General features: G+C 44.1%; 1 protein-coding gene across 4 annotated transcripts; it reads right to left on the bottom strand.

Annotated features, from left to right (window-relative positions):
• Positions 1–27,141, bottom strand: tmem260 (transmembrane protein 260). Of its 4 annotated transcripts, XM_054741594.2 has the most exons (17): positions 27,031–27,141; positions 25,768–25,885; positions 23,023–23,054; positions 20,509–20,660; positions 8,547–8,724; positions 8,349–8,462; positions 8,071–8,250; positions 7,952–7,992; positions 6,512–6,598; positions 5,488–5,596; positions 4,588–4,760; positions 3,481–3,652; positions 2,148–2,287; positions 1,517–1,693; positions 786–839; positions 484–568; positions 1–408 (listed from the first exon to the last, which is right to left on the bottom strand). In XM_054741594.2, the coding sequence occupies exons 2-17, from the start codon at positions 25,874–25,876 to the stop codon at positions 145–147; spliced, it is 2,067 nt and encodes a 688-aa protein (XP_054597569.2). In that variant the 5' UTR covers positions 25,877–25,885; positions 27,031–27,141; the 3' UTR covers positions 1–144. The 4 variants fall into 4 exon arrangements, with proteins under 4 accessions (XP_054597569.2, XP_015825610.3, XP_070402745.1 ...); XM_015970124.3 differs by lacking the exon at positions 27,031–27,141 and having other exon boundaries at positions 25,768–26,105; XM_070546644.1 differs by lacking the exons at positions 20,509–20,660; positions 25,768–25,885; positions 27,031–27,141 and having other exon boundaries at positions 23,023–23,057.
• Between the last annotated feature and the right edge of the window lie 558 nt (positions 27,142–27,699).

The raw sequence follows: 27,699 nt of genomic DNA, 5'->3' as shown, positions 1-27,699 counted from the left end.
AAACAAGGCATTAGCACAGAACCTTGTTAAAATAACTAAAAGCAAGGCTCTTTGGGAGTAAAAGTAAACAAATTCTAAATGACGGGTGATACTTGTTAGTCTTTTATTCTGGAAGCACCAGCCCCCTTTGGGTCTTCCACAATCCTACCCAGGAGATTTCTTCTGGCTCTGAAGGAGTTTGTTTCTTTCTTTGATCAGGTGAGAAACTGCCGAGCGTATGGCCGGTGCCTGAGGATCAGTGGGGTCCTTCTCCAAGTAAAGAGAGAAGTGATGAATGCTGCAGGCCAGCAGGCCATCTGGACTGTAGCCTCGGTGACCTGAGCTGAGCAGCCTCTCGCACGCCAGCGCCAAGTTCTTGTCCCAGTTCGGGGGGTAGTCTGAATGGGCTGCCACGATTTCCTTATACAGCTGCAGAGCAAACGGAGAAAGACAGTCGTGCATAAACTAAACATCTGTGCGCTGTGATTATATCTGCAGACTCACGGTGTAAGACAGCTCATAGAGGCGCGCTCTCCCCTCTCCCTGCGTCCCCTCCGCCAGGTCAAACAGAAAGAAAGCCGTCTTCATCCTGAAACAAAGCACGCAGGCTCGGGAGCTAAGTGCTGGATGGATGGGCTGTGCAGATCCACAATGGAGTGATTTATGTAGATGCTGCCAGCGAACAGAACGTACATGTAGACGCTCTACCGCACAAGACCGCTTTATGGAGATGTTCTAGCGAGACAGTAGGACGCATGGTGACGCAGCTTTCTGCATGTGTCTCCTGTGGAAATGCTTGTACTCACCTGGCCTGCCACATCTCCTCATTAGCCACACGCTCCCAGGACGCAGGATGGAAACTGTTCAGGCAGGAAAAGAACTGCTTCAGGCGCTGGTTTGTGCACTTTCCCACTAACTCTAAATGCGGGTTTCATTACACTAAAACTTGCTGCATAAATATTAAATGACTGAGCAACAATAGCAGCCAGCACATTAGACACGGCCTTAAACCACATCTGGCTTTTCCCCCACTCACTTTGTTGACTGCAAACACTTGACCTCTTCTTCAAAAGAATATTTTAACAAAAGGTTTCCCGGCTAAATATTTTGGCTGGTGGGCATCTGCGGACACGCTTGTCGTGAGGGTGCGGGAAATAATGTCACAGTATTCAGCCGCGGATATCTGAGTGAAAGCAGGGCTGCTGGCTGCAGCTACAGAATACGGAGCTTTGACTAATTCCAGTTTTGACACAGTTGTTGACAAAAACGCAATAAGAAACTCATTATTTTTCAACTTCAGTCTCATTTCAAAGGGCTGGGGGCCGTATGTCTTGCTCTGGTTGAATTCACAAAGAGGTGGATCCCAGCAATGAGAGTAGAGTTTAACCGAACAGCAGGAAGCTCTGTGGAGTCTGGGGAAGGAAGACCACATAGAGAAGGGCTGATTCTAAAGGATCTGTCTACTTTTTATCCCCAAAATTACACCTTTCTCATTTATAATCCTCCCAAAAACCACATTTAGGTTGTTATTTATAACCTGTTGTGTGGCTCAGTCCAGTTGTAGATGTCGCGAGTGCGCTGGGCCCACTCTTCTGGGTGAAACTGCTTCTGAACAGGCACCAGGTAGTCGCACACGCCCCAAGGCCAGCGAGTGAAACTTTGCTCCCAGCTCGAGTCTCCATCAGACAGCCCGATGCAGGCGAACACGTCCCTGCTGCAGAGGCGACACAAAACCAGGTGATTAATGAGGAGACACCTTCTGGAGTCCCGTAGCTCCTGTGCTGCTCACAGTCATGGTGTGTTAACCCCACAGGTCAGTTATGCCCCTCAGGGAGGGAGACACGTTGGCCTGGCAAACACTGCCCCCTGGTGGGCTTGGCTATAATGAAACCTAATCCAGTTTCTGGACAGGAAGCAGCACCAGACACTGTTTAACCAAATCAAGTAGATTAGACGACTTCTGTGGTTCATCAGACTCTTTTATGGCCTCAACACTTCTGTGGGCTTATCTTCTCTCTGCACTCATAGCGGCGTGGACCGTCCCACTGATCTCTGCCTCATTAGATCACCCACTTGTTCTTTCAATCTCTCCTCCGCTCTATTCAACTTCCTTCTGTTTAACTGTTCAGAACGTCCTTTTATTCCTTCCATGTGTCTCGGAGACTCACTGGGTGTTGTGGAGCAGAAACTGCCTGAAGTCGAAGGTGTTCTTTTTCTCAGAGAGGACCGGATCCCAAAAGCGGCCGGGGAAGTGGACTCCGGGGAGGTGCTGAGCCAGCTTAGCCACATACCAGGAGTAAGTCATCATCTAGGGAGGACAGACAAACAATTCTGTTTAAAAACTACAAAAATTCTATAAAGTTCTTAAATAATTCATTATTTTAGAGACATCTGACGAATGCTTCTGATTTTTTTTTTCATCTGTTTTTGGCGATAAATAAGAAAATTGATCATTTGAAATGAAATTATAATCTGAAACTAAACATGTTATTCCTTTTTCTTTCAATCACTTCTCTAGAAATCTAGTTTTACTAGAAAATTTTCATAATCAAATAATATGCTGTAATTAGCTCCTTAAACAACCTTAGTTAGGAGAAACACAGATGAGTTTGGACCACACAGAGAAAATGACCGGTCTGTTAAAAAGATCTAAAAGCATCTCTAATCTTGTGAAAAACTTATTTTATTATTTTTTAACCAACCTTTTGACCTTTACTAGTTATTTCAACTAGCAAAGTATTAGCCGTAGCGCTAACAGCTGCAGTGCTAGCAGCTATAGTGTAATTGCTGTAGTGCTAACAGCTATAGTGCAATAGCTGTAGTGCTAACAGCTGTAGTGCTAACAGCTGTAGTGCTAACAGCTGTAGTGCTAATAGCTGTGGTGCTAACAGCTATAGTGCAATAGCTGTAGTGCTAACAGCTGTAGTGCTAGCAGCTATAGTGCAATAGCTGTAGTGCTAACAGCTGTAGTGCTAGCAGCTATAGTGTAATAGCTGTAGTGCTAACAGCTATAGTGCAATAGCTGTAGTGCTAACAGCTGTAGTGCTAACAGCTGTAGTGCTAACAGTTGTAATGCTAATAGCTGTAGTGCTAACAGTTGTAGCACGTTTGCCTGGAACTTCCTAACAATTTATAGCAAATTAGAAGTTACAAAACAGCAATTGACGCTTTATAAACAGCCAGATTGTGACTAACTGTTAGCTCATCGGTTTGAGCTGAATTAATCTCTGTTTCTCCAAAAGCGACCTGCATTAGGCGAGGTATTCATTGCTTTAACCTGTCCACAAACCTGCACCTTTACCCTTTAACTGGGTAGGACAAGCAGACCAAAAAGTGAAATGAGAGTATTTTTGGAGGACAGAAATAAAAATATTTCCCATAAATGAACATGTATGATTCCAATTCTTTCATTTCTAATTGGACGCTTGTAAAACTTGCAGTTTACGTGTCTTGGCTTAGAATAATGCAGAGAGAAGAGTGAAACAGAACGACGGTGCCGACCTCCTGGTCGACCAGGCGGACGTCAGCCCGTAGGCCCTGGCAGTAGTGTAAATAACGCAGAGAGTTTCCCGGCAGGTCCCCTCTGGTCAGGATGAGAGAGTCTTTTGGGACGGAGGCCAGGAGCTCCCTGCCGAACTTCTCCACCACGCTGTTGCTGCTCTGATCACAACTTCTGAAATAAAATATCATCAAAGCGCGTGTTATTTAGCACCAGCTGAGTGCACCCTTGACGCGTTCAGGCGTGTTTGTAAGTGGGCTTTCAAGGGTAAGTTGTCAGTGCCCCCGCCCCTTCCCCTCCACACAGCTGCCTATCTAATCGTAGGGAGACAGGTATGATTGGTCTGACAGCACAGGCCATGCTCTCCCCCTGATCAAAGGCGCTCGGTGATGGCTGCCTGGCACTCCCCGGTGCTGCGCTGGTGTAATCTGTCTCCTCGGACAGCTACCATCTCAGGCTGAGCTCTGTGAGTGGAATCTATGTGCTAACCGTGCCTCTGTTCAGCCCTAACCACGGGGCGAGCAGAGAAAACCTGACACGTGGAGTTCAAACTGGAAAAAAACCAATCAGGTTTAAAAAGTCCACATGGGATTTTAGATGAAACAAAAACAAGGGAGTTTCTATTTCACCTAAACTTTTATAAAAAGGCACATTTAACTTTATTTTCATTTGGGCTTGATATCATTTCTGCAGCAGGAGGACGGTTAAACTCACAGATAAATGCTCAAAGATGGTGTAGAGAAAAGCCGGCCACAAAAACATTATTACAGCCTGGAATGACTAATAGCCTGTGGAAGTGCAACACAATGCAGCCGCCATAATTACGTCTGCTGTGATCAAAATCTTTGCCGCTGTAAAATTACTTCTGTAATTGTCTGCAAATTTGAACGTCACAAAAGAATTTAAGTCTCCCCCGTAACAAAATAAGAGCATTTAAATACAAATTTATGAAAAAGGAAAGGGAAAATGAGAACTTTTTAGTGCTGACTTTGCTTTACTTTGCAAAACAACAAATAAGACCTAATCTCATTCATTTCCTTGTTATAGCTTCATTTGACCGTGTCAAATATTTACAAATCAGCAAGTTAGCGGTTGAGTTTCTTGCTCACCTTTGGTTGGTGTGCACCATACGTGCTAGAAGAGCTAAAGTAAAGACCCAGCTGATGGTGCTCCACACACCGCCACGTCCAAACCTCCGCTCCAGCTGGGTGTGACAGCAGCTCACCCCAAGGCCAGCCAGAACACACACCACAGCGTCACTCTGCAGCCAAAAACGCTCGACCTGCAGAAAGTCCAGAAACACACACCTTTAAGTGTTTTGAATAACCTTTATTTGGCCACGTGCTTCCAGCAGACTGACCACAAAAGGGGATTAGGGCCTGGTGCCCCTAGAAGAGAAGGAAAAGAAAAGGAATTCAGAGGTTTTTTTTTTGGAATTTTGACTTTCAGAGTTTTGACTTTAATCTCTAAATTATGACATCAATCTCACAATTCTGACTTTAAGCTCTCAATCCTGACTTAAATCACATAATTCTGCCTTTAATCTCAAAATTCTGATATTAATCTCATAATCCTCACTTTTTTTTCCTCACAATGACTTTAATTTCAGAAATCTGGCTTTAATCTCAGAATACTGACTTTAATCTCAAAACTCTGACTTTTAATCTCTTAATTTCGACTTCAATCCCACAAATCTGACTTTTTTCCTCACAATTATTACTTTAATCTCAGAATTCTGTCTCTAATTTCAGAATTCTGATTTTAATCTCTTAATTCTGACTTTAATCTCAGAATTTTCTTTTCTGTGGCCCTAATCCCCTTTCATAGACACACATCATTATATAATCTGGTCAAAATAAATAAATAAAACTTTTACCTCTCCTAAAGAGACAAAAGCATGGCACTTTTTGTGGTCTGAACATTTTTTCCAAGACAAGGAAAACTCAAAGAAGATCTTTATAAAATAATGAATCTTATCCGGATAGTCGCGTTCCGGTCCCGTTACTCACCACTCCGAGCAGCAGCGGTCTGCTGATGTCCAGGTTGGCTCTCCAGGCAAAGAACAGAGAATAAACCAGCAGCATGACAGTCAACAGCCAGGTCACTGAGCTACATCTCCTAAAAGAATCAACAGTTAGCTCATTTTATTTCCAAATTAATCAATATTACTATTGAAAACTATTTCTATACTCTCATTGTGATCTTTGTAATGTGATGATTCATTCCTATTTTGAGGAAAATCTATGAAATAATGGGAGTACGGCTAGAGAAGTCTCTGAGAGAAATGTTTGTTCTTAGAGGTGCATGATTGATTTTTTTAATACTGACTGAGTCATAATGAGCTGCTGCCAGCTGCTGAATCACAAACTCATTACAGCACATCTGTAAAACACTCTTATGGACTAGAAGGAAATTTAGCCCTTGTGGCAAAAACAAGTCATCTGATCCTGAGGAGACACTTTGGAGTCTGAAAACCTTCCCTCTGTCAGCTGGACACACACACACACACACACACACACACACACACACACACACACACACACACACATACACACTGCATTTTAAATCATATACTATATATATTTTTTAACAAAATAAACTGTTTCCTTGTGGCACTGGGTGGAGTGACCATGCTTTTATTTTGAAGGGAGTTGGCTAAATGGGTGCCCTGCAGAGCTGGGAGGCAGCACCAGGCTTTATCAGCACCCCCTCAGCAGACCCCAGCAAAGCCACCACTGTGAAGAATTAGCGGATCACACTGCCACATGCAATCACACACAAACATGTTTGTGAAAAATCCAAAATAAACATCAGCCCCTCTTGATCTGAATGCAGAACGTCGTGACAGCTTGACAGCTAGGTGCCTCGGTGTTGTTTTGTGTTCTCGTTTTCCAGGATCAGCATTTTGTCACTGGTTTTTGTTCGCCGTCTTTCACTTCGGGGGGGATTAGATATTTTTTTTATTATTATTTTGGGTTGAAGTGGCTGCTGAGATGTGTGTGACAGAGTTTTGTGTGTTGGCGTCTTTACTACCTGTCCTGCGTGGAAAGGAGAAGGCCTGCTCCTGCCAGAACCAGCGCGGGAGGAGAAAGTTCTAGCAGGCAGTGGTCCAGCTGAGCCCTGCACAAACGCACAGTCATCAAAAACAAAACTCAATTAACCTTCATGATGACGAAGTCAAGGGCAGCGCTTGTCAAACGCTTTCCACCCCTATCAAAACAAACTCCATGGACTCCTTTCAGCGGGACTGACAGATCCGAACGACTGTGTCATCCACCCCCAGCAGCCCCGTCCGCTCCTCACAGCGCCTGTCATTCACAAGGCGCCAGCTCGGAGCAGAGATAGTTTCCTGCCTCTTCCTTAATACCCATCTCAATTTGACAGCTTATTGAGTCTCTATATCTCCCAATGTACACTCTGTGTGTGTGTGTGTGGGGGGGGGGCAGCTTCTCCATTGGGTTTTACGTCTCCAGAGCGACATGCCTGTCATGTTCACCCTCTCCATTTTTGAAGGTGTGCTTGTCCGTCAAGCAGCGGGGTTGAAGCGAAGGGGTGGGCGCCAGTCGGAGGGGGGTCTGGAAGTGGGGGGTCTTATGATGAACATGCCCCACACACACACACACACACACACAATCCGTCCTATCATTTGGAGAAAGATACCAGCAGTGGGATGACTGTGGTGGAAGCAGAGAGCAAAGGGAGGGAATCTACTTGAGGAAGGAGTGTGTGCATGTGTATGAGTGTTCGTGTGCGTGTGTGTGTGTGTGTGTGTGGGGGGGGGGGGGCAGAATGGGAAAATACTATTTCTCCAGCTCTGTTGCAGTGTCTGTCATCACAGCTTGTCACGCTCAAACACCAGAGCTGAGTGATCAGTTCAAACTGCTGGAGAAACAGAACACAGCGATTTGGCCCCTCTAAGCAGGTTCAGTTCCTCTTTGATGGGAAAATGTGGAACGGGAAGAACAAAAGCTGCTGGGAGAGAAGACGGGAAGAGATGGGACGCAGAAATGACTCCTGGCTCTCAAAGGAGATCGGCGTGTCTGCTTTTAAACCGGTGTAAAGCACCATAAAGAGGAACTGGGTCCTTCATCATCTCCAGACCCATAAGTGAGATCAAAACTCCCCCACTTTGGCTTTTTCACTCCATCGAAGTCGAAAATACTGAGAAGAACTTAAAACCAGTGAATTCAGAGCAGAAAAACCAACTAATTAGATAGAATCACACAACTGTTCTGTACATTTATGGACTAATTATTGGTCAGCAGATCTGGCTCATTATTTAGCAAGAAGCCAGTCAGTTTTCTCTCTTTCTCGCCCTTAATGAAAGAATAAAAAAACACTTATTGGTTTGTAAAGTATCACCGATTATTACTAACATCCCTAGAAACCTATAAGGAGAGCCTTACTGTACCAACGAGACGTGCAGTAAATGCAAAATTAGAATCTATCCTATGAAAAAGTTGCAAAACTCACTGTAGCATCGAGCTCAGACTCACAGAGGTTTCTGTTTTAGCCTGCAAAACATAAAAAAGTACAAGTTAGAAAATAAAAGAGAAACTAAATGAAACTCTTCAACAACAGCCAGCATTTACCAGGCTGAAGGTGCCGTACTCAGTCCTCAGCAGGTGGTTCAGCAGACCCGACAGGGTGGTCTGGTCCCCCCAGCTCCAGCGTGCAGCGTTGAGGTAGGATGAGACTGGCAGGTAGAGGTATGGCAGAAAACCAGTAAGGAAACTCAATCCCAGAGAAATGAGGCCCACAAAAGACAGCTCCTGTTTTATTGGAACGATAAAGAAGCTCTCATTATTAATTTGTCTATTTGATTTAGGGAAACCGCAGCACAGGGATATTTAGAGGCCCAAAAACACACCTTTAGAGTATAAAGTCGATAAAAGATCCAAGGAATGATGACCATCACGTACAGAACCAGTGTGTGCTGGTTACAGAGGCCCAAGCCACAACATAACGCTCCCCAACGTGCAATCTGAAAGCCACCATCACTACGTGAGTTTAACGTCTGAGCCAGAGGAAAGGCTCGAGGTCCACAGGAAGTTGGGTGTGCTGCTACCTTTCTCCTCTGCGTGGAGTTTTCAGCACACTGAAAGCTGCTAGTCAAGAAGAAGAGAAGTCCAATGAAGAGGTTGTTGAGGGAGAAGACTTCTGCCACCATGGACCACTGCCAGCTCAGCCGGGACACAGCGAAGAGTCCTGCAGCCAGGACCGCTCCTGGTCCAGGACCTGTCATCCTGGGAGCGCAGAGAAGAAAATGTTGATTGTTACACATTATGCAGGGAAAATGACATTTTTTTAAATATATGAACAAAAAAAATGATATTATTGAATCATGATACAATCACCCAACGACAAGCAGGTTTTGGTGCTTTTGTTGTTTCCGAAATCGCAAAAGTTTACACCCCAAAAAATGAAATATCTGGACTAATTTGCTTCAAGTGAAGTTAAAAAACTTCAGTATCTTTTTCTAGTATTTTATTTAGGTTAAACTGCCTGAGACACAAAAATCAGCAATATCACAGAATAATACAAAAAAATGCAGCTTCTTCCCTCAGATTCATTTCGAAGGCCCGTTATAATCTTCCCTCTGCCCGAGTTTCTTCTTGGACAAGACCTCGGGAAAAAAAAAACACTCTCTGTGATTTGGGGTAATTCAGATATCAAGACAGCTAGGTTGATCTGGAGCCGGCCGCCGCAGAAACCACGGCGGTTCAGATAGCGCTTTATCCTCCGCTTCTTAAATATAATGTGTGCACAAAAGTTTTCCTCTTCTCCTCTCCTGCACTGTTTCCATCTCCTCTGCAGTAATTGAAGTAGCAAACTTGGGATAATCTGCCATACGCTAAGACCTACCACTTACTAAAATGAGAGACAGAGGTGGGGGTGGGGGGGGTAAGAGAAAAAATAAAGTGTGCATTAAAGGGGCGAGACAGCGTGCAGGATGATGCAGGATGAAATAGAGGAAGTGAAAGAAAAAAGTTCATAAAGGAAAAAAGAGAAAAGAAGAAGAAAAAAAGAAGCAACCCGGTCCCCAGCACGCTGGCTCTGAAATATGAGCAGCCTTGACAATTAGGGAAGTCAGGCAGTACGGCCCTTTCCACCATTGTGTGGAGTGGCTTAGAGTCCTCATCAGCCTATCAGCTAACTGACAGGCAGAGAGCTGCTCTATTCAGCACGGCAGATACAAGCTGCAGGCCAAACGGCTGCCAGGTCCCTTATGACCCCACAATCCCTTGCCGGTGACAGCTTCAAGCTCCATAGCAAATTAGGCGCTCTCACATTACAATCGCAGAAGACAGATTCCATTAACGGTATCTGAAATTGAGTAGAGAGCAGGCCCGTTATCAGACCTGACTCATAAGCACCGCCATTAATCACAAGGCATGATACCATTTATACATTTCCAGCTCTCTGCCTGCCGCTGTGATAGTCGGCCACAAAAGGCCTGATGAGACTTAGGCTAGGGGAACAATGGAGCTTTCTGAGGAAAGCGCGGTAAATCAGGGAAAAAAATGAGGGGGGGAAAGGGAGAGCGAGAGAAGGGTAGAAGAAAGAAAAAAAACTCAAGCCTGCTGACTACTTCCCATTTATTTCCCTGGGTTTTCTTCTCCCTCCCGCCCTCTCCCCTCCGTGCTTCCTCTGGTGAGCGAGGCTGTACGGTAAAACGTGAGAGTGTGTGCACTTAAACAGGAAGGGTGTGTGTGTGTGTGTGTAAAGGGGGGGTGTAGTAGTGGGTCTTAATAAAAGATAGCAGCGTCTTTCCTGCTGCACCGCTCCAGGAATTAGCTGTAACTTGCAGGAAGGATGAGGCGAGGAGACGATGGAGGGCGGGGTGGGCGAGTGTGAGGGGGTGTTGTTGAGGTGCCGGGACCTCCCGCACCCATAATTTTAACTCACTGCATGACAATTAACCCAGAGCTCGTTCACTTAGTGGGGGGTGGGGGCGCAGGATAGTCATGGGGGGTCCACCAAGGTGGTTATTACACTAAACTCTCTCTCTCGCTCTCTCTCTCTCTGATGCGAATGACAACTCTCTCTGTTAGAGCTTGTCAGTCACGTGGAGGCCAGCCGTGTGCGTACACAGTAGCCTTTAAATGACCCGTCTGTCTGAGCGGGACCACCTGGGTCCCAGGCATTCTCCGGGCTGACTGCTCCCAGCGCTCCCAGATAAAAGCGGGACACTCTCTGACACCAGTGTGGCCATGTTCCCCCGTCCTCGCCACTCAACGCTGGGCGGGATGCTGAAATGTCCGCAGGAGAAGAAAGCCTGCATCATCGCCCAGATAATTAATGACAACTACCGAGCAGAAATAAAGCAAAAGACTCAAAAAGAAAAAAAAATCAGTTTTAAAACCAGAAAAGGAGAAAATCAATTAAATGAAGATTAGAAATTTAAAAAGCCACTTATTCCCCTTCAAGGGCACAAAAACATCACTCTGATATAACAACTCGAGCCTCGGCTCTATAACACGGCGCCTGCATCAGTCAGTGCTGAATAACGGCACACAAAAAGCAGACACCAGCGCTCTGCACGGCTTTACAATGGTCACCCACCACCCAGAGGAGTAGACAATACCACAGCTGTGCTGCAGCAGATCAGAGCTGCGCTGCTCTCTAACAGAACGCCGGTTCGGGGGCCAGCGCTGGAACGCAATCACACATTCCTGAAGAGGGCAGAAAACCCGAGAGAGGAGGGAGGTCCGCTCAGGCCGAGGAGGGGGTTTCCAGCTGGCCCTCGCTCACACCCCAGGGCTCCCCCTCTGGCCAGGACACCAGCCAGGTACTTAGCAGCTATTATACGAGGGGTAAGTGTCTGATGTGCTGCTTTGAAGTTTCAAAGCCAAGCAGCAATTGATACACAAGCATTTAAATGGTGGCGCATGTCAGGAAATCAAACGGTAAATCAGAAACTACAAAGTGTCAGCCTGTTGGTATACGGCTCCGACTGAGCAGCGTTACTAAACCACTAATTGTGTCATGAATATATTTTCTTTGCACTCCAGTTCTTACAAAAAACTCCCAACAACAACAAATAAAAAGACAAAAATAACTTTTATATGAACTGGAAATTTTAAATAGAAGCAGAACTTTGCAAGAACTAAATGTGGAATAAAAAAAATCCATCAAACAAATCGGATGAAACATTTAATACATGAACTTTATTCACAGGAAAAATTAATTTTAAGGACAATTTGGTGTCCCGGCTGTGTGAAATATCAGGTTTTGTGTTTGTTTTACGGCATCAGGTGAAACAATAAGGGTCTAAATCGCACAAATCCTTTTGTTTCTGTCTTGATTTCATGATTCGGTTAAAGTGCCACACAGTCATCATCAGAGTTTAAACCAAAACGACTCACTGTAACTTCTAATGATGAGATAATTCAGTGATGACTTCACATCTTCAAATATATTATTTTTAAAGACGCACTGATTCTGGCTTCAAGGGCCAATACCGATTTCTGATTCGAGCAGCTTTGACCTACCAATACCAGTTTTTTCCATTTTCAGATTGTGTCAAAGAACAATAACTAAAACAATAAATTCTATCATTTAAATTATGGAAGTTAAATCTTCCACATGGAAGATCTGTTGCTGCTAGCCTGAATTTGTGACTAGCAAAGGTGCGTTCACAAAATAAACAAATTCTCTGTAAAATAAATTCAGATTTTTTTTGTAAATTTCTGCTGAATAAACCAGAAAAATTAAAAAAAGTCAAATTGACTTTGTGTTTTTAGCTACCCCATGTTAGGAGAAACTCTGGGATGCCTTTTTCTCCCTCCTCCCCATACTTTCCTAGTGTTACTCCTTGTCTAACTGCATCTGGGAGTGCGAGGTGCGCGCATACCCACTGATTCTGTTATGTTGTGTCTTGTTTGTGTTACTGTACGTCAAATCTTGGGATGGGTTGTTCTGAAACTGTAATTTCATTGTGCTGGGACGTTGGTACAACGTCAATAAAAGATTCATGATTCTTGAATTTCAGCGTGGCCATTCACCAATCTGTTCTCATGTTGAATAGTAGCCTATTTCAACTAAAAGCTCAGTTTTTTAACGTTTTACATTTCATAACATATATATATATATATATATATATATATATATATATATATATATATATATATATATATATATATATATATACAGGTGCTGGCCAGTAAATTAGAATATCATCAAAAGGTTGAAAATATTTCAGTAATTCCATTCAAAACGTGAAACTTGTACATTATATTCATGCAATGCACACAGACCAATGTATTTCCGATGTTTATTACGTTTAATTTTGATATTTATAGGTGACAACCAATGAAAACATCAAATCTGGTATCTCAGAAAATTAGAATATTCTAAAGGCCAATGAAAAAATGTTTGTTTCTCTAATGTTGGCCAACTGAAAAGAATGAACATGAAAAGAATGTGCATGTATAGCACTCAATACTTAGTCGGGGCTCCTTTTGCCTCAATAACTGCAGTAATGCGGCGTGGCATGGACTCGATCAGTCTGTGGCACTGCTCAGGTGTTATGAGAGCCCAGGTTGCTCTGATAGTCGTCTTCAGCTCCTCTGCATTGTTGGGTCTAGCGTATTGCATCCTCCGCTTCACAATACCCCATAGATTTTCTATGGGGTTAAGGTCAGGCGAGTTTGCTGGCCAATCAAGGACAGGGATACCATGGTCCTTGAACCAGGTGCTGGTGGTTTTGGCACTGTGTGCAGGTGCCAGGTCCTGTTGAAAGGTGAAGTCTGCATCCCCATAAAGTTGGTCAGCAGCAGGAAGCATGAAGTGCTCTAAAACTTCCTGGTAGACGGCTGCATTGACCCTGGACCTCAGGAAACAGAGTGGGCCAACACCGGCAGATGACATGGCACCCCACACCATCACTGACGGTGGAAACTTTACACTGGACCTCATGCAACGTGGATTCTGTGCTTCTCCGCTCTTCCTCCAGACTCTGGGTCCTTGATTTCCAAAGGAAATGCAGAACTTGCTTTCATCAGAAAACATAACTTTGGACCACTCAGCATCAGTCCAGTCCTTTTTGTCCTTGGCCCAGGCGAGACGCTTCTTGCGCTGTTTCATGTTCAAGAGTGGCTTGACACACGGAATGCGACATCTGAATCCCATGTCTTTCATGAGTCTCCTCGTGGTGGTTCTTGAAGCGCTGACTCCAGCTGCAGTCCACTCTTTGTGGATCTCCCCCACATTTTTGAATGGGTTTGTCGTCACAATTCTCAGCAGGGTGCGGTTATCCCTAGAGCTTGTACACTTTTTTCTACCACATTTTTTCCGTCCCTTCGCCTGTCTGTTAATGTGCTTGGACACAGAGCTCTGCGAACAGCCAGCTTCTTTAGCAATCACCTTTTGTGTCTTGCCCTCCTTGTGCAAGGTGTCAATGATTGTCTTTTGGACAGCTGTTAAGTCAGAAGTCTTCCCCATGATTGTGGTGCCTTCAAAACAAGACTGAGGGACCTTTTAAAGGCCTTTGCAGGTGTTTTGAGTAAATCAGCTGATTAGAGTGGCAGCAGGTGTCTTCTATATTCAGCCTTTTCAGAATATTCTAATTTTTTGAGATACCAAATTTGGAGTTTTCATTAGTTGTCACTTATGAATATCAAATTTAAATGTAATGAACATTGGAAATACATTGGTCTGTGTGCATTGCATGAATATAATGTACAAGTTTCACGTTTTGAATGGAATTACTGAAATATTTTCAACCTTTTGATGATATTCTAATTTACTGGCCAGCACCTGTATATATATATAGCCAAATAATAATTGTCTCGCACTTGTATTGCGCTTTTCTAAGTCAGAGGACTCCAAAGTGCTTTATCCTCTCATCTAATTTCTCAGCCAATCACCAGTCTTCCCTGCCTCATCCCGAGCTGCAGATCCGAGCCCGCCTGCCTCCACACACATGGAACAATAACCAAGGGTCCCGTGCTCTGCTGCTCACCCACCCCTCCTTCCAGGGGAGCGCTGCAGTGCTACAAGTGTGCGTAAAATTAATCACCACAATTTTGCTCAAACAATACCGGCACTGACATGACAATTTCTCCCCGAATGTCATCTTAATCTCCACCCCACACACACACACACAAATTACAGGAAGAGGGAGGAAAAAAAAACTATTTACAGAAAAATGCAATGTTTATGCAATTCCCTGAATGCCATTTTTCTTGCTGCTTTCTCCAACAAAGTCATTAAGCAGAGACCAGTGATACGTAAATGTTGCTGTATAGATTCCATTAACTAATTCTGGGTGAATCGTAATTGCCGAGTCTGATCTGTCTCTGCGCCTGGCGCCTTATTAAGGCTGCCTGTGGTGGGTGAGGAACGGAATATTGACGTCCGAGACAGACACAATCTCAGGCCCACGGGCGAGACGAATATTAAACTGGAACTGCATTCTGCTGTCTATCTACTCCCCCCTTCCTCCTCCTCCTCTTCATCCCCATCCCGTAGCCAGTAATGAGGAAATAACATCTTCATTAGACATCTGTTTAACTGTATTAGAGGATGAGTCCTGGGGGAACCATTGGTCATGCTGGGAATGAGGAGAGCAAAGGAGGTCTGTTCGGACTACAATGTGGCGCGGAGATACTGTGGAAAAGGGACAAAAGGGGGTTTTTCAACAATCTCAACTTAAATTTATCTTCCGCATTTTAAAGGACGATTTGATCACAGCAGATATGACGAGGTGGACGTCTCATTTGCAGGGAGAGGCCAGAAAGTCGCCTAATGAAACGACTCTATTCAGCTGAGAAAAAGCAACAACTTCCTGTCACCAGTGTCCGCTGCTGCTGACCTGTCCTCGACAGAAAACCCCTTACTCCTGTGGAAAACTAGGAGAGAACGTGCCACTGGGACCATATGGTGGAGGTCCTTATAAGGAGCTGGAGGTGCAGCACAAGGCAGGAGATGGCGACGCGCCCACCCTCCTGTCCACTGAGGCCTCAGTTGTGCCACATGGGCCGGCTCTTGGCGAATAAACCTCTCACAGGTGTGCATTTTGTGTCGCCTAAGAAAAAGGAAAGCTTCTGCGAGGCCTGTTATGTAATCTTGTGATCAAACCAAAAAGTGCTGATGTCTGCGTGTTTTTCTTCTACCTTCCAAATGTGACGGCTGTCAGCGCTCGGAGCGCGTCCGCTCCTGTTTTCTCAGGATAAGCTCGGAAACGGAAAGAGATTCCTCTCAGGTAGCGGAGATTCGGAGCAGCTTTAGCAGATAAACTGTGAAATGAGAGAGCGCGCAGAATATCACGCTGTCTGGATTATCCCGCCGTGAAGGGTGCATTCCTCCAGAGTCTCACGACTGAGACCTGTGGCCCTTCACCAGCCAAACATTCCTTTCTGCAAACCTCCAAAAGCAATCAATAGCAATTATCGTTACGTCCGGCATCCTCAAAGGCTTGTCAGGTCGCGGTGTGAAAACATAAAGAGACGTGCAATTTGGCCATCAACCCGTATGATCGAGCTAAGGGAGATGTAATTGACAAATCAAAGGAAGGCTGCAATGCTGTGTTTAAACTTATGCAGGAGAGAGAAGTGGCTTCCGAGCCTATCGACTCACATCCCCCCCCACATTAAACACGGCGATCTGGCCGACTAATTGAAACTGATACATCAAAGGCTTGCCATGCTGGGAATATTCCAGACGAATTTCAAAGTCTTCCCATTTATCAGTTGAGGGAACCGACTGCAACATACTAACTGCAATTTATTTTTTTTTCATCTGAAAATAATTAAACAACTTTCATATTTAATTGTGAAGGTGTTTAGTTCTGAGCTGATGCAAAACTACAAAAGAAACATTTCAGATGCTGGGTAAAGAAGATGCGGGGCGGGAGTGTCGCTGCAGGAAGCAGTTATGGGGTCTGCAGAGCGTGACATCACCAGTGACCCCCTTCCCTCCAGCAGAAGCCAAGAGCTCGTCCAAAACTGATAAAAACTCGAGCTTTTTGTGCTTATTTCCTCCAAACTGAAAACACAAGATTAAACATTCACACTGTTGCTGTGTGCTCTGGCTCAAGTCATCGGTATTCCATCAAGCCCAGCTGGGTGGAGCTCTTCGTAATGACCGTTTACTTGACTGTAATCCACAAGTGGATTTAAATCCCCAGAGATTACAACAGGGCTAGAGTTAACACGCACGCCGGGGGCCAAATATCACCCAGACGGCAGGGATATTTTTATTTTCTGGCTAGGAAATAACCAAATAAATAAACTGCCTCGCTGAGAGCGGCAGACTGGTTGCTCATTTAGCAAAATCAAGTCTTGTGGTTTAAGCCTGAAGGTTGTGGTCCACCTCTGCTGACTTTAAAGGTGCCCTAGAATAAATACCACATTTACCTTGTTGTTGTTAAATATAGGCAGCTTGGTGTTGGGGACGCACGTTTTCCAAAAGTTCTTTAACCGGTTATTGACGCCCCTTAACAATTAATAGCCGGTTAACTGGAAACCAGCCAACCCCTCACACAAACATTTATAAATAATAATTATTTTTCTGTCTACTCTCTTTTATATAATTCTGATGCAAAACTAAAGTCCCACACTCGTTACAATCATGAACAAAAAGTAAAGAGAGAGTGGGAAGCCAGCTGAAATGTCCGTCAGAGTCGGAACTTGTTGCACAGCAAACCGCGTGGCATCAGTGACACAGCGCCGCTTGCGATTGTGTGCTTATAAGCACATTCTGGAGGCCAGTTTTTAAAAACCACTTTCCTTAAATTGAACTAAATAATTACACTGAGTCAGGCGCAAGCAGGAGCGTCATGGCCGACTGACCTTTTGCTGGTCTCGGTTCAGTTTGCTGCACCACGTTCTGCCAGGATCTGCGCTTTGATGTGAGGCTTATTGTGTTCCAAGAATGATATATGAATAAACTGCTCCCACACAGCGCTTTTTGCTAACCGCTTCATGTTTGAGCATATTTGTTTGGTCATGTGACAAGCTCATTTTCTACAGCTGAATGAAGATAAGACTGAGATCCTCATCTGTGCCCCAGACAAGCTGGTTCCCAAAGTCAGAGACTCTCTTGGTCAGCTTGCTTTTCACACTAAACCTTCCATCAGGAATCTTGGCATGACCTTTGACCCAGCTCTCACCCTGAATTTTCATGTCAGTTCTCTTGTTCACTCTTCCTTCTTCCATCTCAGGAACATTGCTAAGCTGAGTCCCATTCTGTCCCGCTCTGAACTTGAGACAGTTCTCCACACCTTCATCTCCTCACGCTTAGACTACTGTAACTCTCTTTTCACGTGTCTGAGCAGAACCTCCCTGAACCGTCTACAGGTGGTTCAGAATGCCTGTGCTCGGCTTCTGACCCAAGTCCTCCAAACACACCCACATCACCCCGCTTCTCCTCCAGCTTCACTGGCTGCCAGTCAACTTCAGGGTTCATTTCAAGATCCTGGTTCTGGTCTATAGGGCCTTACATGGACAAGCACCATCTTACATTGGTGATCTTCTTAGTCCCTACACCCCCAGCAGGTCCCTGAGGTCCAGTGATCAAAGCCTACTGGTTGTGCAGCACCAGGCTAAAGACCAAAGGTGACAGATCATTTGCTGCTGTGGCCCCCAGACTCTGGAACTCTCTCCCCCTGAGCCTGAGATCAGTGGACTCAGTGGCCTCCTTTAGAAAGCAGCTGAAAACTCACCTGTTCAGGCTGGTTTTGGTGTGACCTTCATCACCCTCTCCTTGTTCTGCTCTCCCCACCTATTCCACCTTCCTCCGGATCCACCCATTCCCCTCTTTCCTATTCACACTCTCTCTCTCTTTACATTTTTAATCACAATTGTCTATTTTTGCTCATTTAAAATATGCAATTAGCAAAGGATGTTTAAAACTCATGAAGAAGGTTATGAATTGAGATGTGTTAAAAACTTCATTTTTCCATTATACCGAACAATTATGAAAAGTATGTGTGTATCTGTGTGTGGTATCAAACTGTGGAACAAACTTGATGTGACTTTAAAATTATGTAAAAACATTAGATCATTTAAAATGTTGTATAAACAACTTATAATTGACTCATACATAAATAGTAAGTGATAAAAATGGTAATTGGTAGCAAATGGAATATTTTATTTTTGTTGTTTATTGGTTTTGTTTTCCTTTTTCTGTAGATTCATGTGAACAATTGTTTTGTAACTGTATTTTTATGTAGAAAGATGAAGATAGAATGACCTGCATAAAGAAAACATTTTTTTTCTTTCAAATTTGCTAATGAGAGCAAATGTGACTTATTAACTGAATTGGGGCTGGACTAGATAAGCTTTTGCTTCTTCCAGTTCCCTCTCAAATGGTTTTATGTTATTGTATGTTTTGTATTGTTTTATTCAACAGCGTGTGTTAATCGTATTCCACATTTTTAAATTTTTTATGCACCAGGAATATGGAGGAGTGCATATGCAATTTGTTGTTTTTCAATGGTTTGAGATAAATAAATTAATAAAAATACAAATAAGTCATTTTCTAAATTCTTTTTTATATTTTACATTTTTTGTTTTTGTGAAGCGCCTCGTGATTTTTATCTTGAGAGGTGCTGTAGAAAAGATTTTTTCTTCTTCTTCTCATTTCTTCTTCTGTGGTTGCCCAATAAATATATTTTGATAGCGGTGCGCTTGTGCCCTCTAACGGCACATATATTACACCGCAGCGCAGCAGAAGGATTTGAAGCAGTTAACTGGGCAAAACTATTTTACTCAGTTACAACATTAATGTTGTGTGCCTTATCTCTGCTCTGAATTACCTTTAATTCCTGAAACAGGAGCGTGAGAGCTTTTTTCCCACAGACTGACTCACAATGCATTTTTTTTACACTAGCGACCACTGCACTATGAGTAAACCTGATCTTTAATGTGCTAGACTGAAATAACAGTTTGCTATCATAAAAATAAGTTGTTCTAGGACCCTTTTAACATGTTTCTGCCTCTTTTCCTAAAGATTTATGCTAACTTTACAGACCATTTATGTTAGTTGAATACCCACATGACATGACCTCTGTCCCCAGACTCACCCAGGGACTGATCCCAAGTCAGTTCCTTGAAATCATGCTCTACTGGGACTTTCTCTTGATCAAGCACGATACAGCCCCGGCACATCAGGATTTATGCATGATTCTATTTTATTTTGCTTTCCTGCCTCCATCGCTGGACCCCCATTCTGCTAAAATGCACAACAGGAAGACATTACGTCATACTCAACAATCATATGCTGCAAGTATAAAATTAGACATATTGGAACTGCCCTGGTATGCATGAAGGCAAATGCCCACACTAAGTCATAACCGGCAATGTAACGCAGAAAATGACCAAGATCAGCAAAAGGGTGTTGTATGATGCTCTGGCCAAGCATGAAAGATAAACACACAGACAAAAAAGGAATGGGTAAAATACTCCTCACAGGATGGGGTCAGCAGCGGGATAAACGGCAGGGCGGTCGATGGTGAAGCAGAGAACACAACTGAACGAGGAGTAAGAGGGAGGAGCAGAGGGAGTGATCCTGTTCCTCTTAGACCCAGGAGGCGTGAAGGGGAAAGATTAGAAATCGTGCCATGTCAGGATTGGGAGCACGCTGGCCAGCGGGGGGCAGGAGAACAGGGACATCAGGGAGGGGGTTGCGGGGCACGATAATTGTGATATACATACACATACACGCCCGCTCACAATGGGTGGCTGATGGGTAAATAGGCAGGGAAGGATGGTGGGAGGGAGGAGGGTGGCTGGGTTCTGCTCCTGAATGCTGAACAGAGGATCAGGGACACCACTGGCTGTCAGTCAGATCCTACAAATACAACTCTCTCCTACACTCACAATCAAAGCGAATGTTTAAAAAAAAACTTCTATTCCTTTAGTCAGTTCCTTTTATGTATTTAGTAACTCACGTGTTTTGTTTCGACGATAAAAGAGGAGACAGTTTTAATTGTGCTCTTAAAATCACCAAAATCAAAGCCTTTTAAAGATGGGAAATAAAAAAAACAATCATAAATCAAAGACAGGAAGCCCTTGATTTCATACCTGCAGACAGTTATGCAGAGGCACCCACAAGCTGCAGCCCCCAGCAGGCTGCTCATCAGGTTCACACTGTGGGCTGGTGAGAAAGAGGGCAACAAACACATGGAGAAACGAGCTAGGAGGGTGAAGAGTGGATATCCTGGAGGATGAGCCACCTAAAAACCCAAGAAAGATACAGACAGCACCAGAAAGTCAGCACAGGACATATTTATGCACACCTTCAGAGTTCTCCTTGGGAGGCCCATTGGGGGCTACTTTGGAAGTATGGGGTACCAGGCGCTCTGATACGGGCTGTTAGGTCCCTGTATGACCGGTGTCAGAGCTCGGTCCACACTGCCGGCAGTAAGTCAGGCTCGTTTTTGGTGAGAGTTGGACTCCGCCAAGGCTGCCCGTTGTCTCCGATTCTGTTCATAACTTTTATGGACAGGATTTCTAGGTGCAGCCAAAGTCTTAAGAGGATCTGCTTTGGTGGCCTGAGGATCGGGTCTCTGCTTTTTGCAAATGATGCGGTCCTGTTGGCTTCATCAGCGCGTGATTTCCGGCTCTCGCTGGAGCGGTCCGCAACCGAGTGTGAATCAGCTGGGATGAGAATCAGCTCCTCTAAATCTGAAACATGGTCTTGTGTCGGAAAAGAGTAGAATGCCTTCTCCAGGTGAGGGACGAGGTCCTGCCTCAAGTGGAGGAGTTTAAGTATCTCGGTGTCTTGTTCACGAGTGAGGGAAAGATGGAGAGCCAGATCAATACGCTGACTGGTGCTGCGTCTGCAGTGATGCGGGCGTTGTACCGATCTGTCGTGGTGAAGAGAGAGCTGAGCCGGAAGGCAGAGCTCTCAATTTACCGGTCGATCTATCTTCCTACCCTCACCTATGGTCACGAGCTTTGGGTAGTGACCGAAAGAACGAGATTGCGGGTACAAGCGACCAAAAGGAGTTTTCTCCACAGGGTGGCTGGGCTCTCCCTTGGAGGTAGGGTGAGAAGCTTGGTCATTCGGCAGGGATTCAGCGTAGACACGCTGCTCCTCCACATCGAGAGGAACCAGTTAAAGTGGCTCGGGCATCTAGTTCAGATGCCTCCTGGATGCCTCCCTGGTGAGGTTTCCCGGGCACGTCCAACCAGGAGAAGACCTAAAGGAATACCCAGGACACGCTGGAGGGACTATGTTTCTTGGCTGGCCAGGGAACGCCTTAGGATTCCCCCGGAGGAGCTGGCCAGAGTGGCTGGGGAGAGGGAAGTCTGGACCTCCCTAGGCTGCTGCAATTGTGACCCGACCCCAGATAACCGTCCGAAAATGGATGGATGGACCTTCATAACTATAATAACTCAGCTACCATTGGTATGTGCTTGTTGTAAAGGTGGAAGTGGTGACATAATAATACTATGAATACAACAGAAACTGAGAATCAACCACATCAGGATTTATATCTCTGCAAGCTGCTTTTGCTTTGATACTAACCCTCCCCCCACCCCCCTCGATTTTTTTTCTCCCTCTCCTCACTTTTCTTCTTCTGGCCTCTTCCCAAGGACAATGAAGCTCCCAGGAGCCCGAGGCGGAGCACGTGGTGCCAGCCAAACCACCTCAGAGCCACAGCCGCTCTCGCCTGGGGGATCTTAGCAATCACTGCAATTAGGCGTTTCTCATCTCCTCCACCCAGATAAGGGCTCAGTCATTAAACACAGGCTCATTCGCCGGCACTGATAACATGAGCTGTGCAGGCAGGAAGAAGGGCGCAACTCTTCAAAACGAGCGTTGAGCAGAAAGGTGACAGAGCGAGTGGCTCGGCAGTCACCTTAAAAACAACAAAGCCTCTACAGATAATTACAAAATTATTATAAAAGTTGATGTTGGAACTTAAATGAGAAAATCAATTAAAAAAAATTAATATTGGATGAACTTGTTGACAGGTGACTTGTCTGTAGGCACTACACAGCAGCTGAAGGACGGCTGAGAGGATGAAGGCCACGTGGAGCAAAGAGAGGCGGAACACCGGAGCTCTGGGGATCAAACAGGGAGGGGGGGGGACAGCAGCCAGGGGCAAAGGGATGGCCTCCGAGGCCCTGGGGAGGCCTAAGAGGCAGACAGGCAGGCCACACGGACTGCAGCACTAACCGCAGGATTACTGGCACAGTGACACCGACACAGCCTCCCTAAAAGGATCACAGCGGCGTAATAAACTTTATTAAATAATAAAACTTATTATAACTGTTAACCCGATTTAGTTCATTCTTTGCGGCTTACACACACACACACAAAAAAGAGGGGTGGATATAATAAGCCTTATACCGTACATAAGGCAAAGCCTACAAAAGCCATCGCCTTACCATTGACTTTAATTGGATTTGAAAAACGGGTTGCAAATTATAGCATTCTCTACTTGCAACTTAGTAAAATAAGTGTATAGAAAAGAACCTGTGGACTGAAAGTAAATTAATCTGCTTTCTGCCCATGCTTAATTAAACTTCCTTAATGCTTATAAGAGTTAATGAGTGAATTGATTAAACAATACAGCTAATACTTACCCCCAGCTCACAGGCAGTGGTGATCAGTTCTCCTGTGGAAGGGAATAGGGGAGGAAATTAATGTAAACCCAATAATTATTATTAAGAGACAAGTCTGCTCCCAAAGTTTTCCCAAATCAAATACTTGCACTGGGGTTTTGCATTAATTTGCCAGGATCAAAACCTGCAAATCTTCCCAGTGTGACATTTCCTAAGCGGCACGCTCATTCTCTTCATCTTCTGCTTCTCCCATGATGCCTGCTTCCCTTCTTCAGCACACACACACAGATATAAACACACATGCACACACACACACACACACACACACACACACACACACACACACACACACACACACACACACACACACACACCACAAGACTGCCTCTGCCTGTCACACAAAGACACACATATGCTGATCTGAGAATAATGCTTCCACTCCCATCCTCCCCATGCATCAGGGGCCTTTCCTTTCCCCTTTCTTCTGCTGTTCTACGTGCCTCTCTGCAGCTCCCACACTCCCAGTGTCTTAGTGTCTCCTTTAGTCCGTTGGGCACAAACAGAAAGGGCTACGTTGGTGACAGTCACAGAATGAGGTAAGCTGTAAAAATGAGAGCCGGCTGCACAATTTTCTGACAAGCTCTGTGTGAGGCGCAGCACAAAGTGAAAAGAAAACCCCTAAAAGCTATTTGAGGGAGCTTTAATGTATCTGGGCACAAACCCATTTGTGCCAGAATACACCCAAAGCGTTTCAAATTATACTGATTTCTCACCCAATGTTTGCATCTCCCACTCATGGAAATTGAAATTTGGTTCAGATTAAATGACATTGATAACTGCTGGGGATCCGGACAGCTCCCTCTACTGGAGCTAAAGGAGTAGTTCTGTCCTTTTCAAGATCATCCAGTGAATATTTTTTCCTGTATCAGCACCAACAAGGACAAGAGATCATTACTTTGTAGCACATGTCGGGAAAATGAACTTTTTTTTTGTCAAAATCAGACTAATTGTGAATCTCTGTGGTTCACAATAATAATATACATAGCTGGCTATTTTAAAACCCAAGTAGCAACAAAAATAAACATTTGAACAGCAAAAACATGGTCCACAGCATGAATGGCTGAATTTCAGATGGCACTGGCTGCCTCACATATTTTGCAACCTTGTTGATACAGTGAATTACGATGCCTAAAATTCTGTCACACGAGGAGCCCAAACTCTTATCAGTCTAATGGACCATGAAGTCAGAACTCCTCCACCTGCACAGCTAAAATGTTTTCACAGCTTCCATTTCACCTGGCATGAGCCGCCAGCGAAATGCCATCATTCTACATCACACTTTCCCATCCTTCATCAATTTCTCTATTTCACTCTTTTTTTTCTCAGTAGTGGCACACTTTAACCCCATTCAGCACAAAAAACTAGCACTAAGCCAAAACATTCATCTCCGTGCCACAGAGATGCAGTTCTGCAGCCCCAATACTAAAAAGGGAAAATATTGACTCTACTGGGAAGCAGCATGGATGCCAAGAGTCTTTGTGGTTGTGGAGCATGGGCACCCACATCAGTCTTCCCATAATCCCCATCATTTCCACACTTCACATTCCTAGACAACAGCGTACCCGCGAGGCTGCGCTCAAGCCTCTCCAGGGCACATCACACCTAAAGAGATTAGGACACAGAGACGGAGACCTGGAGAATTCAGAAGGGTGTTCAGCTGGCACTATCAGAGCGGGCATCCTGCACCGTCCCTAAACACTGTGGAGAGAGGGCTGGACGTTTTTTCAAAGACCCTGCTAGACAGCGGCACAACCAGCAGGGCTACTCAGCACTGCAATAGCCTGCTCACTCCTCAGCTCATTTTTATCTGGCTGAGCCTTTTTTATGCTTTCTTTCTGCATAATGCATTCACTTTTTTCAGTTTCTATGTCTGAGAGGTGCAAACATAACAAGCAAGTGCTCATTTACAAGCCTGTAACCTTGCCATCACCTCTAAACAAAGTGTGGTGTGCAAGGCATCCCCTCTTAGATGCATTTTTGAGAGTGCTAGACAACACACTGGCCTAGAAGTTTCAAAAGTCCTGAGTGAAACGTACTGCAGAGCCTAATTTGGAAGAAGTCAAAATTAATTTCATGCCTAACTATGTAATAATGAGTTTTCAAAAAGCCAACAGAGCAGTGTTAAGTGGATGTAAACAATGATTCTACATTTAAAATGGCAGCTAAATAAATATTATGCATTCATTTTAATATACTTCTATTTCAGCCTAACAAGTCAAATATTCAATTATGAAACTAATCTTAAATTTAAATCTTTTCAAGTATCCATTTGTCAGAGGAAGGTTGGAATATAAGCTTGTTTCCCAAAAAAAAACTAAAGGCATTATTTTCAACTATTCTGAATATTTACATGGGCAGATATAAGCATTTGACACTGCAAATGGTACAAATTATTTATTGTGAAAACGCATATGTAGGTTTAACTGTACTTCTTATACATTAAAGTTCCAAAAATTAGAGAAAAAGCTCTAGAAGGAGAACATTTTTAGAAAACAATACATATTAATGATAGATTTCTATACAACAGAAATTTTGATTTCTAGAAATCATGTTTCTCCCATTTATTTAAAAACTTAATATTCCTACATCTTCAGCACCATGGACAGCATCAGCCCTGCCGAGAGCTTACGCACACACGATTGGCTGTCCTAGAGCACAAAAACGTCACGTGATCATATAACTAGCAGTTAGCCTTGCAGCACCAACCTGAGTCTCCACCGGGAACAGTTTTCTGCACACAGGGCACATACAGAGCTGTAACACAGGCGACTACAGCACCGGTTAGTATCCAGCTCCCCCTCTGCTCCGCAGACATCCTTATTTCCTGAAACAAAAAATGTAGTTGACCGCGAAGCGCCTTATAGCAAGCGAGCTAATGTTAGCATACATGCACATCCGTCACTGAGCATGCTAAAGCAGAGCCGCGAGTCATTGTACTTAAATATCAGCGAGACACAGTTGAAGTAAAGTTAGCAATTCACTGAGTAAGAACTTTGAGGGTTTTTTTTTGTTAAGTTGAAGAGTTCGCTAATTTGAGACGTGTTTGTTTCCCTAAGTAGCAATCGGAAACACGTTAAGAAGCTAATCTCGCGATATTACCGAACAAAAAGTATATTCCTTTTATATGTCGATGGTCTATTCCCACTTACCAACGTGGGTTAGTTGGTTGTTTTGATTTACTCTGAAGTTGAGAATGATTTTATTGTCATTTAACACGTTTAGAACAATTATTTCTGTATCAAACGTAGCATTCATAAACATCAAATGTTTCTGTTAGTTTCTGTCTAATTTGGAGAATCTAACTCTTGATTGCATTTGTAATAATTAATTATTGCTGTTAGTTTTGGGTGTTACATAAATCTAGAGAGAAATATCTATTTTTTCTCATCATCTACTTAAAAGGCATGGTTTTCTTCGCATGCACTTAAGAGTTGAACTTTTTTAATGTTATTTTCAAAAAAATAAAATTAAATTCTCAGTCTTTCAACAGATAAGGCAACTGAACTATGAATATTCTCATTTAAAAATCCAGACACAAATAGACATTTTCATGTTATTATGTAGTGATTGCCGTTCTCATGAATCTACCTTAAATATAAAAATATGTCTACTTCTCATTAAAACAGCTGATCGACTCATTAATTTGAAAGAAAAATGTGAGTTTATACCTGAAAGGAGATACATGAACTCATGAATGTCTCACAAGTGTCCAAATTTCACAGGTCAAGGGGTTACGGTACTAAAGAAATTGCCCTATTGAACTGATAATAATCCCAGCCCGTCACAAATGAGTCTGATCCCTCGGTATACTGAGCCCTTGGCGAGGTGGAGTGGTGTCAGCACCTAACCAACTCTCCGATGGCTCTCTAATCCTTCTCTTCCTCTCACCACCACCCTCGCTGTCTAATCAGTCCTGAACACACACATAACACTCACACCCGTTTGACACGCAGAAACAGGAGCACTCACCCTTCCTCACACTGAGGCTCAGCCGTCTCTTCGGTGTGATGTCACTGCTAATCCAAGCTTGGTTATCCGCCGGGCTGCAGCGCTGGTAGAGGGATGTGGGGAGGAGATGGGAGTGAATTTTAGGGGGGAAGGTGCATGCTGTGGAGAGAGGGGGGAGGTAATCAAGCACGTCATGAACTCTCCTCTCCTAAACCACCATTTTCATTTCCACCACACTGCATACACAACTGTACAGCATGTGTATAGAGCGTTAATATAAAGTGGAGCTCTGATAGGGAAGATAAAACAGCTGTAGGCACTTCCACGGGGCCTGTAGCTCCTATTCAAGGCACATAGCAGTCATTAGAGCCTGCTGGATTAACACACACCACCATCCACAAAATGCAGGGCCTTTTATTGACAGCCTGTCCAAAGAGAGGAATTACTCAAATGATTGAAACACTCATTCCATATGGCACCGCACTATTAACAAACATTAGTTGACTGTAATGGTGGTGGTATTAAATCCATTATCTTTTCAGATTGTGTGCGTGTGTTTGTGTGTGTGATTAGAGATTTCTAATGCTCCAGCTCTGGGGATTTGTTGCAAAAGATAAGAAAGGGCCATTAATGTCAAATTGCGATGGTCCAATGGAGCAAAACTGTTATGGGAGATGTTTATGTGTCTCC

Source organism: Nothobranchius furzeri, chromosome 18 (genome assembly GCF_043380555.1).
Source record: "Nothobranchius furzeri strain GRZ-AD chromosome 18, NfurGRZ-RIMD1, whole genome shotgun sequence".
NCBI lineage: Eukaryota > Metazoa > Chordata > Actinopteri > Cyprinodontiformes > Nothobranchiidae > Nothobranchius > Nothobranchius furzeri.
Note: the sequence above shows the minus strand (reverse complement) of the source record. Positions and strands in the feature narration are given on the sequence as shown.